At 49.8% G+C, this 12,813-nt stretch overlaps 1 protein-coding gene across 5 annotated transcripts in view; it reads right to left on the bottom strand.

Annotated features, from left to right (window-relative positions):
- The window catches only part of NTM (neurotrimin), a 953,690-nt gene that overhangs the window by 178,949 nt on the left and 761,928 nt on the right, over nt 1-12,813 (bottom strand). For all 5 annotated transcript variants that reach the window (XM_006061669.4, XM_006061674.4, XM_006061672.4 and 2 more), the window contains one exon: nt 817-1,049. In XM_006061669.4, the coding sequence (XP_006061731.3) occupies nt 817-1,049 (233 nt within the window). The remainder of the gene's footprint in view (nt 1-816; nt 1,050-12,813) is intronic.

Below are 12,813 nucleotides of genomic sequence, written 5' to 3' on the forward strand. Positions count from 1 at the left end.
AATCCTCACCGCAGACCCTTGCAATACTGATTCCATTTTACAGAAGGAAACCCTGAGATGCAGTTGGTAACTTGAGGTTCCCCCAAGCCATAAAGCGTTGGCTCCCTGACAAGGAACCTGTCTGTGTGGTCACCTGTGGTCTGAATGTTTAGCACCTCCTCTGCTTAAGGGGAAGCACAGAAGTGCCAGGGAAGCACAGAGACAGCAGAAGTAAGAGAGAGGCAAAAACACAGATCCCAAAAGCTGGGGGTGAGTTGAGCGGCTCTGAGGAACAGGACGGGAGTGGGATGCAACCAAAACATGGAGAATCAGACACAGGTATTAAAGGGGAGACATGGTCCCGGGCTGGAGAGGAAAGAAGAAGCAAGCAAGCTGCAAACAGCAGAGGTGGCTGTTATCATCCCAGGTAGGTGTCTAGAGCATCCGCGGTCGGCTCTGCCTTCTTTGCAGGCTGTGTGAGGGATGGCATATGCGCAGAGCCAGAAGAGCTAACACGCTGCTCTGAAAATAAAGCACGCTTAGCGCTGGATAGAACCTTTAAAAAACTCAGAGGAGAAAAAAGCCAAGGAAAGAAATAATGAGGAGATAATTTTCTGAGACAATACATTATTGGATCAGGAGCAAAGAAAAGGCCCCAAATCCTAGTCCTATTCAATGGGAAAACGATTTGAAATTTCACCATCTAAGGGCAAAGCAAAAATTAGGAAACCGTCCTGGCCAGATGGAACAGACAGTCTCATCTAAATTGAGGATCACAGTGAAAGTGTCAGACACAGGCCCTCCCAGCCACCCCTGGCCGCCCCCAAGGCCACCTACCTTGCACGATGAGGTGGACGCGGGATGTCTTGGGGTGGTTGTCCGTCTGCACAGAGCAGGTGTAGGGGCCCTCATCGTACACATCCACATTCTGGATCTCGATGCTGTACTGGGTCTGGGTGTTGCTCAGGAGGACCACGCGGGGGTCTAGGCACCACTTGTCATTCCCGGCGTAGAGGATGGTGCTGCGGTTCAGCCAGGCCACCCGGGTGACCCGATTGTCAATCGTGCACCTGGAGAGAGGACCAGACGGGTAAGTCAAGGGGACCACAAAGAAACAGATGCCATCAGGGTCTTCTTGGCAAGGCTGAGATGACTGGTCACCCTGCTCCCAGTGTACACACAGGCACCTCCTGTTTGATTTGGCCTGGGTTTCAGCATCAGAGGCCTTGCAGAACTGCAGCCTCAGCACACTGGCTGAGTGACCCTGTGTCTGAAAACCCCTGAGCACAGAATGGTTTCGATAGTCCTAAATATTCAATAGCTATAACCTGGAGTCAATGTCCATCCCAAGAATAGCTCGGCCCTGGGACTACCCACACCTCCCCTCCCTCTGAGATTTCCATGATATGCATGATGATAATTCCTCGCATTACTTTCTAAATGTTCTGGGTGTACTAAATTGTCCAATACTCATAGCAACGCCACAAGGAAGGTCCTATTGGTGAAAAGAATTGAAGAACAAAACACTCAACGCTTCTCCTACATCACACAGACAATATCTGCTAGATCAGAAACCCAGACTTGAACTACTAAACATTCTTCCTCTCATCTCAGAATAGCAGATTCCAACAGAAGGCTTTTGAAGTCAAAACTAAATACAGACCTCCACCATTGCTATTTCTCTTCATTACACCCAGGGGCAGAAATGTTCAATTACTGCTAGACTGAAGGCATTTTCCAAAATCTCAAAACTGTTCGCACGTGTAAAAATAGATTTTCTTTCTTTTATTTCTGCATCTGGAGTCCCCAAATTGTGGAAGCTCCCTTCACTTTTCCTGCACTTTCAAATTTCCTAGCTCCTCTGGCCAAGTCCTCATCAAGTTTCTCTGCATTCATTTCCTTCTCTAGCTACACAGGATATGTTCTATGGCCTGAGGCTAAATTCACAAACGCCGTGTCCTGATCCTGAGTATAAGGCTGGAAATAGCAACAGAGACACAGCAGGTACAATATTGCCTCCAATTTATATCTTCTTCTGCAGAGTACAAAGCGCTTTTACATCCACACTGTGATTCTTGCAGCAAATTGCTGAGATAGATGATCTTACCATTCTCCGCCTTAAAGACCAGGCCTCCAGGATCGGAACGGTCGGATAACTTGCCCAGAACAGAGAGCTAGGGGGTGATAGAGTCAAATATCCCAGCCAGGTTCTAATTCCTGGTCCTGGGTTCCCCTTAGGATGCGCAAAGGTGAGGTTTTCAGTGGGGAGGGACAGTTGCTTCCATTGAATTCTCAAAGTTCTCTGTGACCATAAAAAGCCTGAGGACTGCTGCCAGGCGCGCCTGCTCCCCCAGGCGGTCCCTCTCGAGACCGCTCTCCTGGGCTGTGCATCCTTTCCGCTCCTACTTGTGTAAATGTCACAGGATCATCGCTGGGCCTCTCAGGCGCAGGTGTGGAGGCTTGCTGAGAGCCCCTGTGGGGAAAACTGCTCAACCAGAAACACCTCTGCTCTGCTGTCCAGCTCACTTTGTGCTGCTTACTGATTTTTTTTTTTTTTTTTGAACAATAAAGGAGAGAAATGATGGGAAAGCCGACCAGGGGAGTATTTCTCAAAGTGGGTATGGACCACTTGCATCAAAATCAGGTGAGGTGTTTGTTACAGATCTTCTTGTCCTACGGATTCAGAATCTTTTGGAAGCCAGACACATGAATTCCTAACAATACCCCAGTTGGGTCATGTACCCACCTAAGTTTGAAAAGCACGGATGTAGAGAGTGGTGTCCAGGACCAGGCTGCATGATTTGTGGTTTTCAGTGCAAAACGCAAATGCAGAACCCTTTGTTCAAGAATTATTAAGAATTTCAAGATGGTGAGAGCATGGCATTTAACCAGAGCAGGGTCCAATGTGAATAAACACATACCCTGAATGGGTGTCACATTTGATAAATTTCCTTGGACTCTTACCGAAATGCACATTCTGATTTGGTACATCTGGGGTGGGGCCTGAAATTCTGCACTTTCAGTAAGCTCCCAAGAGATGACAATGTTGGCAGCCCCCAGACCATTTCTTCAACAGCGTAAATCTAGAGGGAATCATATGCATATGAGGGCTTGAGGAGCACTGAGTTATTAATAGCACTTCACCACAGGAAAGTGTGATCAGAAAACCAGCAGATGAGCATCACTTGGGAGCTTATTTGAAACAGATTCTCAGGCCCCCACCTCAGATGTAATGAACTGGAACCTGTATTTTAATAAGCTCTCCAGTCACCAGAGGCACTTGCAGTCTGGACCGGTCTAGACCACATCTACTGTCAGCTGCGATAATAGTATCCTGAACATACCTGAGAAAGTGCAGCTGATGCAGGAAGCACCTCATGCTGGACCTCCCCTGATGCTGTGCTTTCCTTGCACACCTGATGCTCTTCCTCTCAGGCTACCTCATTGAACTGTGGATTTGACCCATAATGGTGTGAAATCCCTTAAGAACAACACACTCCACAGCTTGCTTTGTCGGCAATGTACCTGGGATGTCATTCATATTCATGACCTTAAGGGTGACCGCTGCTCAGGATTTTGCTTGGATGCAAATGGAGGAACTGGCTAAATTCATACTCATGGCTAATATTTACTGAACACATATTACTATATGCTAGGTACCCTGCAAGTCTATGGGGCTTCCCATGTGGCACTAGAGGTAAACAACCCGCCTGCCAATGCAGGATTTGTGAGAGATGCAGGTTCAATCCCTGGGTCAGGAAGATCCCCTGGAGGAGGGCACGGAAGCCCACTCCAGTAGTCTTGCCTGGAAAATTCCCCATGGACAGAGGAGCCTGGCGGGCTATAGTCTATGGGGTTGCAAAGAGTCAGAACCAACTGAAGCGACTTAGCACACACACACTGCAAGTGTATCCTGTGTGTTATTCAGTCATCTTGAAAAACTTGGTTGGGTTCATTTATTACTGCCAATTTACAGATGAGGCTAACTGTGTCTAATAAATATTATCCAAATGAACTAAGATGACCCTGATAGTAAGCTGCAGAAACAAGATCCAAACCCAGTTTTTGTTTGTTTTCCCTAAAGCCAGTGATCTTGAATGTCCTTATCCAGAGCTCTCAAAAGTCCCCATAATGGGATGAATTGAGAGAGTAGCATGGAAATACATCCATTATCCTATGTAAAATAGATAGCCAGTCAGAATTTGCTGTATGACACAGGGAACTCAGCCCAGTGCTCTATGACAACCTAGAGAGGTGGGATGGGGTGGAAGATGGGAGGAAGGTTCAAGTGGGAGGGGATATATGGTATATCTGTGGCCAATTCATTTTAATGTGTGGCAAAAACCAGCACGATATTGTAAAGCAAATATTTTGCAATAAAATATATATTTTTTAAAGTCCCCACAACATTTGAATTCAACAAGCACCAGAACCACCTGTAATTCCTGATAAAGGACAGACTGCTCGGCCCCTACCTGGGCTGGGGACCCCATTTTGAGAACCATTAATTTAGACATTTCTCTGGTTGTTGGTGACATGAGAGCGGCAGCCCAATGGGCACTAGGACTCTCATTTGAAACACTTTTCAACCACTTTATAGGAAAGAACTTTCTTACGACCAATACACTCTGGCAAGTCAGAAGCAGAGTCCTGGCATTTTCTCCTCCAGCAGCTTAAATGCAACCAGACACCAGGTGAACGGAGCTGCTGCAGGACAGGCTGATCGACAACCTCTAAACTGCCTGAATAATTGTTTCTGATGCCCGTCAAGGGGGCATCTCGCAGCCTCTCGGTGAACATGAGGGACCATGCTGGGCTTTCTCTTGAGTGTCTAATGACTGGAAATTGACTGAAATGGAAGTGGTCTCACCACACTGCACCACGCTCACAGGGCCAGACACGGCCGTTTGCAGAATCACTCATGCTCCAACACACCCAATTGCAGCATGGTTAGGTGGCCCCCTTGTGAAATACTACATGGAAAATCTGGCATGGCTTCCATCCTGGCTTGGGGCACTTCCAAGGTCATGAGTAGATGTCCAAACCGCCACTGCTGGCTGTCAGTCTTGCTGAGTCTCCACGGAATTAATGTGGCTTCGACAGACCTGGATCGCAAAGGTAACCTGGCAGCCAACTCCTGGCCCTTCCTCACACCTGCCCCCTTCTATCTGTCTCAGTTATCGAGTCTCCACAACAATGCACAGGAGACAATTCTCCCAGGTAGTTAAAAAAAAAAAAGTGAAAAGAGCGTAAGTGCACTTCCAAGCAGAGCCGAAGCTTTGGTCAGTGGAAGTTGGCAGAAGACTGGGTGGAAAACTTAGTCACCAGGCTTTTTCCAGGGATAGCCCTTAATTCACTTCTACAAAATTACTCCTAAAATCAGACGTATTTCATTGCTATTTCAACTCCTCCAGGAAAGGGATCAACTGTAAAATTAATCAGGAGTAAGTAAAGCTTCAAACTCAACCAGCCCTAACTAATCCAGGTAAGAGTAACAAGACATAGCTACTTGTCACTGGAGAAGGAGTCACAAGTCAGCATGAGGCAGGCCGGGAAGAGGAGGAGAGAGCCAGGAAGGACTGGAGACTCCCTGCCCCAACCTTGAAGGTCTCCATCCCTCTCCCACAGCCCTGAGACGCACCAGGCACACACCCTGAGCATCCTTTCCTCTGCCCGTCCCGCGACATGTGCAAAGAACAGAGGAACAACCTCTGCACACACCGGGCTTCCAGCCTGAGCCCTGGGACTCCTCAAACTCCAATCATCTCTCCATTCAGAGCCTCAGTGCATGCCCTCACTTGCATCTACAGTCCGGCCCTCCAGGCAGTGGTCCTCAGCCTTCCCTACTTCTCTGAAAGGGCCTGCCTTCCCACCAGACTGGAGGCTCTCCTTTCCCTTGTATAGACCCCCCTGGACAGTGCATGGTCTCGCCTGTATGCAACATCCTTGGCGGATCCAGACAGAGAGAGAAAACCTGGGAGGCATGGCTTGTTTACCACTTCAGCTCTGCCCGTGTCCTTCTCAGTCTGTCTGTCTTCACCCTGTTCTTTCCTTGGAGAGGTTTCTTCTTACAGAGAATGGGCCTGGTCCATGTGAGTGCATGCCGTCAAGGGTGTCCGGCCTGCATGGATAGTCTGCATCCCCTTTGACGATAAGGAGTCTCACGTGTGGTTGCCCAGAAGAGGACCAGCCCCATGGAGCCATGCCAGACCATGCACCTGAATACGGTGCATAGCGGGGAGAGCTGATACACCTGAAATTTTCTGCAGCTGCTCCGATTATACCAAGGCTCTGAAAATGCAGCCCTCTGTGCCCTTAATCTCCTGCTGATGAATAGCAGCTTTATTACAGTGGCTGCATTTGTACATAGAGGAATAGCAAGAGAAAATGATTAAGCAAGGCTAAGATGAGTGCTGCAGAGATAAAACATAAAATGTGGATTCGGGCCTCAAGCTCCTCTTGGATTTGGGAGAAAAGGAGAAAAAGAGACAGAGAGAGAAATAGGAACCTGGAAGCTGGAAGAAAAATAGTGCAGAAAGATCTGCTTGGCACCTTCTGAAGACAGACGCAAAAAGAGTGTTGAAATAAAGAGAAGGATTATTGAAGAAAGACAGAACAATTCTGGCTCGGCCTTTCTTAAACACACCTGCCTGAAGATCTGAGGACTATAATGGGCTTGGACAGTGGGTAATCCACCCATCCCTTCTCTCAAATGGCCCTTTAACTGCCTTTGAAAAGCAACACGTCTCCAGCAACATTTGAGCCTACGGCGAAGTAAGTGCTTCCGCCCTTCACAGCACCTGATCACAATCTCCTCTTATCTCGCAGAAATGGTCCGGCTGCCCCCTAAGCCTGGTTCCTCTGAGCTTGTGCCTGGCACCTCCCTTCAAGCTTCAGAGCAAAGCATCACAAGGAGGAGGGCCCGGAAATACCAACAGCGAGCTCTGTGCAGCTGACCTGTGCATCTCCCATGTCCGCTTCTGCAGGACACCAACCAACGGAAAAACCAGGATGCTCCATCACCAACCTGCTGAAAATTCAGCAAAAAACAGCTGGCACCTTAGCTCTTTACTACAGGGGCAAGGGGGTTTGCTAATTTTGACCGTGTGTGTGTGTGTGTGTGTGTGTGTGTGTGTGTGTATTTAGTCGCTCAGTCATGTCCAACTCTGTGATCCTTTGGAAGGCTTCTCTGTCCATGGGGTTCTCTGGGCAAGTATACTAGAGTGGGCTGTCATGCTCTCCTCCAGGGAGATCTTTCCAACCCAGGGATTGAACCCAGGTCTCCCGCATTGCAGGCCTATTCTTTACCCACTAAGCCATCAGGGAAGCCCAATTTTGACCCTACTGGAATATGCACTGTATGAAATTGGCTTGGGTCACCTACAGACACAAACATTGAACTCACAATTCACACTGGCCTCACATCTCTCAACTGCTACAGTTTTTGCCTTCCAGAGAAAACAAAGACGTGTGCTCTGAAGGCCATCCATCCTCAGTCTATTTGTAATATGGATAGGGGGAGGGGGCATACAACATGTGTCTTTCTATTCCAAGGATTTTTGGCTATTCTCAAGGCAATCTGGGTCTTGTGAGAGTCAAGGTGGCCTTTGAGATTGGAAGGAGCTTGCTAAAGAGAACAGAGCAAGGCACAGCATTTCAGGTAGAGAAAACAGCATAGCAAAGTACAGCGGAGCTGTGGAAAGACACCAGCGTGTTTGCAGAAGGATGGACATTTGGCCTGTAAGGAGCATCAGGCTTTGACAGAAAAGGTAGGTGAGATGAAGCCAGTAAGTGAGTGTCCTTCACTTTCTGTGTTCCATCCATCCACCTCAGACTGACTAGCGTGGGTCACATCAACTGTTTCCTGACCTCCAACCTCCTGTCGGGTCAGTTGATGGGCTGGGGAGGGGCTACCACCAGTTGTCCACACTCCTGTCAGAGGTCACAGCTCCTGGCCTGGGGCCTCTGTCCCTGGTTAGAGCTTCAACCTCCTCCTTTAACCATTCGAGACCGGGGGTATCAGCCAATCCCCCCTCCCGCCCCGTTTGTGCCTGGGGGTCCTAATTAACCATCGTGGTCTTTCCTGCACTTTGCTGCACCTTTGTAAACATCCACTTTATTAAAAACTCTCCTCAAATTGCCTAGTTTGAGCATGCCATTTTTTCCCTACAGGAACTAAGGCAGCAAGCCACGTGAAGGACTGTCTGCTTTCTCCTGAAGATAGGAAAGACCAGAGACCCAAACTGAAGAGCTCTGCAACGACCACCCGAAAAAATCGTCAAGGGCCACTAAACCACCGAGACACCAAGCCTAAGCCCCGCCCCCTTCTTCGAGGGTGGCCCGCCTGACAGCCAGGCTGTGTAGAGCCCACACCTGAGATGGAGCTTCACCCTGGAGAGGGTGGACCGACTGGTAGGAGAGCAGCAGGGGGATGCACTAATTTTGGTCCAACCTGACACTGTTCACAGGTACACCTGGAAAACCAATACTCGCTCAGGTACACTGGAGGTGGACGGTGTGTATCAGGGTGCCCTATCATGCTGGAAACAGGCCTGGATGTCCTCAGTGTCCCTGAGCCCAGAGCTGGGGGTGGCTGGGGAAGACGTGCCAGCCTGGTACTCTGTGCGTGGGAGTCAGCCTCAGACGAAGCAGCATATGTGCCATGCTGGTCCCATCTCTGGGGCGAGTTTCAGCTCCAGCTCCTTGTTTGGACACACTTGGAATCCCTCCCCCGGGCCTGGATCCTCTCTCCGATGCCCTCCTGTCACCAGTCAGGATGACCTACGGTGAGGACTCGAACCACCAGCTGGGGAGAAGCTCAAGGCTGAGGAGACAAAACAGCACTTGGACCAGCGAGGCAGGAAGCCGGGCGCGAGCCCCAGCCCTCCATCCACAGGGTATCCCCACCCGTGCAGAGCGTGGCTGCAATCCGTCGGCCCAGCCCCTGCGGCCCTCGTGTTGTGTCTGTGCCCTCGCCCCGGTTCTGCACTTCTCTTCTGAAGAGGCCACGCCTGCCTCTCCCCAGAGGCTGCCTTAGACTATGGGTGCCCCTCCGCACCCACTCCCAGGGGCCAAGGTGCCCGGGGAGGGGTGTGTGTCCCCACGGCAGCAGTGGTGCGCCAGCTTCTGGGACACCTTCCCTTCCTGGCTGCCCCACCCCTGCTCCTTCTGTGGTCTCTCCAGGGAACAAGCCCTTAATACATCACTTTCACACAAATTCGCCTCTCAGGGCCGACCTCTGGGGCTCAGGACTAAGATGATCCTGTTTGTAATTTTCACAAACATTTTGCAACTGGGAGCTGACCCTATAAGAAAGGCTGCATGAGATGCTTGGGCGGCTGCAGAGAGGAACCGGCACAGGGTGTGGGGGGGGCGGGTGCAGTGGGCAACGAGGTCCTGCTCTGGGAGGTGCTGAGAAGAGCCGGCAGCCAGACGAGCGGGTGGGGTGGGTAAAGGCCACCCAGGGGCGCTGACACCACGGGGCAAAGGGTCAAGCCAGCAGGTCCGAGCACCAGAAGGGCCTCCTGGTGGGGGTGTCAGCTGCCTGGAGGTGGGAGGGGCATGTGGACTGGGAATCTCAGGGCGGGACAGTGAGTTCTGAGTTCACCTTGAACTAAACATATACACACAGGAGCACAGGGGAAGGGAGTTGCCTCCACGGGAAGAAAACAGCATCCAGAGATGGGGCCATGGCCACAGGGCTGTAGGTTAGGGTTAGGGTTAGGGGCTTATCGAATTCTTCCCTTGTTTGACAAGCGGACCATGCAGTGCATTGGGCGCTTAAGTGATGCCGCATAGGATGAATAAGACAGACACAGATATTTTGCTCTGCCAAAGAGAAGCTGAGACAGATTATAATCGATCATGGGCATTTTATGAGAGGATAGTATATCATGTTGCACAGAAAATAAATAGGTCTGTGTGCTGCGTCTATGTGCCAGGGAAGGTGTTTTACTGAGAACTTTGCAGAAGGTGTATATTTGGTGCTTGGAGGGGCCTAAGAAGTCATCTATAGATACAGACCTTGGAGAAATTTAGACACAAAGCTATGTCCCTCTTAAGCCGATGGCCAGGTAGCTATTTAGTGCAAAAAACAGTTGCAAGGTAAGATGAATTGGGAGATTGGGACAGATATATATACACTGCTGCTGCTTGCTACTGCTAAGTCGCTTCAGTCATGTCGGACTCTGTGCGACCCCATAGACGGCAGCCCACCAGGCTCCCCCGTCCCTGGGATTCTCCAGGCAAGAACACTGGAGTGGGTTGCCATCTCTTTCTCCAATGCATGAAAGTGAAAAGTGGAAGTGAAGTCGCTCAGTCGTGTCTGACTCTTAGCAACCCCATGCACTGCAGCCTATCAGGCTCCTCCATCCATGGGATTTTCCAGGCAAGAGTACTGCAGTGGGGTGCCACTGCCTTCTCCAATATATACATTACTATGTATAAAATAAATAACTAATGAGAACCTGCTGTATAGCACAAGGAACTCTACTCAGTGCTCTGTGGTGATCTAAATGGGGAGGAAAATCCAAAAGCAGGGGATATATGTATGCGCATGGCTGATTCACTTTGCTGTACAGCAGAAACTAACACATTGTAAAGCAACTCTACTCCAATAGAAATTTAAAAAAAAAAAAAATGGTTGGGGATGGGAACGTGTATCTCCTCATTCCTTAACTTGACATAAAACAACAGTGTTTTCTGGGGTTGGTAGATTCAAAGAGAGATTGTGCACTGAGCTCTCTGAAAGCTTGACAATGCACCAGGTATTACTTAGATTTTAAGGAGATCTCTCCCATCTGGAGGTTGCTAGACACTGGTGTATTTTATCTGATGGAACCTCAGTTCCCAGTTCATAGTGAAGAGAAGCAGCGGCCATGCACCGAGCTTCTGGCCTGACTTCCACAGAGTTGAGCCAGCTGGGTCTTTGTCTTCTTATCTCATTTGCTATGACAAGCCTGGGTCCCACCCTTTCTGCGATTTGGTTTTCCTATGTGTCAAATGGGGAAAAACTTATCTGCCCACTCAATCCTCAAAACCATCCGAGGTTCAAAGAAACATACAAGGAAAGTAGAAAGAACTCGAGAAGAACAGGGAGGTGCTGATGTTTAAAACCTTGTGTGTGAACACACATACCCCTCTCTTCGGTATGATTTTCCAAGTCACCAAATCCATGCTTCCATCATCACGCTCACCATTAAACAGCTATTTTCTGTGCTTCTATGCCTGTGGGGATAATCTGCTCACTTTTTAGAACAAAACATGTTCCTTACTATCTATGTTTTAGGAGTTTATCCAAAAAAGGAGATAACAACTGCTTAAAGAAAGCAGGGGACTGGCATGGACAATTCAGTAATAGACACCAGACAGACTTGGAAAAGATGGACACAATCTTAGCTCTGAAGGCACAAAGCCCAGCCCTGAACCAAAACCAGGGAGCCTTGCACAGAGGGATGCTCTCCACCTCTCTGGCTGCCTCCCCAAGCAGCAGGAAGAGCAGGAAGCATCCTGGAGGGTGAGGGTGGCTGGAAGGGGAGGCGGCAGGAAACTCCGAAGAAAAGATGCAGACATGGAGTCAGCCCTCATGTGGCTGGAGATACATCAGCTGATCCTAGCAGAGTAATTTCCTTCAACCAACACCGGGCAAGTGATTATGCAAGTCCTTCACAGCACCCCTCGGTGCCTTTAGTGAAACTCTCTATTAGCTGGTCTCTGTAGGAAGGGATTCTCACTGGGCTGGAGGAGAGCTGTCTTTCTCTGCATAAAGTACCCCCTTATCTTGACCCTTCAACAGCAGCTCAAATCATCCCAAAGCTCACTAGGTTGACCTCCTTCTGAACTCCAGGCAATGGGATGGGTGGGGAGACTCCCACCTCACCCACCCTGGGTGGCAGCCACTCCGGCCTCTCCTGACTGACCTCTGGCCTCCAGCCTCTCTGCTGGAAGGACCTTTCTAGCAAATCTATTTGAGACTCATTTGTTCCCAAGCCTCCAGTGACGCCCAGAACCCTCAGTATGACATTTCAGAACAGCTTACCAGGACGCCCCAGCCTCATCCAGACCCATCACCTTGCACAGAAGCCGTAAAACAGGGTGTGTTTGTGAGTTTCTCCCAGTTTCCACATCCCATGCTGCCCCATCTGTCTGCCTAGAGCACCTCTCCCCACCTCCTCCCCACATGCACCTTCCTTCCCACCTGTCATGCCTGTGTGACATCCACCACCCTGCAATACCTGTATCCGTTGTCACCTCTGTCACTGCCTAGGCCACGTGCCCACTGTGAAGGTGGGGCTCATGCATTTTCTTTTTTATTTACCCCCCGGCCCAGTTGTGCTCAGCATGGCACCTCGCCCATCCTCACCGCCAGTTAGTGAATGTCCAGGGCGAAGGCGCATGGCAGACACACTCCACCCCAAACCAGGCTCCTCTGAGACCAGGCTGGCCTCAGGCACAACCCAAGCACAGAGTCACTCCAGCTGCCCTCCATGGCGACTCAGGAGCCTGCCCCTCGTGGCACATGGCGAGCCACCAGAAGTCTCCATGGCACAATTCAGGCTCCATTTGAAACGTGGGCCAGGAGGATGCAGCAGACATTTCATGGGAGTTTGGGGTTGTTTTATTAGTTAACCAGAAAAATAATAGCTCAGACTTTCTGATACATGATAGCAGGCAAAATCCTTTCATGTATAATTATATCTCATGGACTTATCAAAACAAGGCCGGAGGCAGAGACAAATCTCTACCTTCGGACACAGGAACCTAAAACCTGTGATCACAGGTGAGTCGCTCCGCTTCTGTGAAGCTTCACCTCAGTTTCCTCACCTGCACAAGACA

This window comes from Bubalus bubalis, chromosome 5, assembly GCF_019923935.1.
Source record: "Bubalus bubalis isolate 160015118507 breed Murrah chromosome 5, NDDB_SH_1, whole genome shotgun sequence".
Lineage (NCBI taxonomy): Eukaryota > Metazoa > Chordata > Mammalia > Artiodactyla > Bovidae > Bubalus > Bubalus bubalis.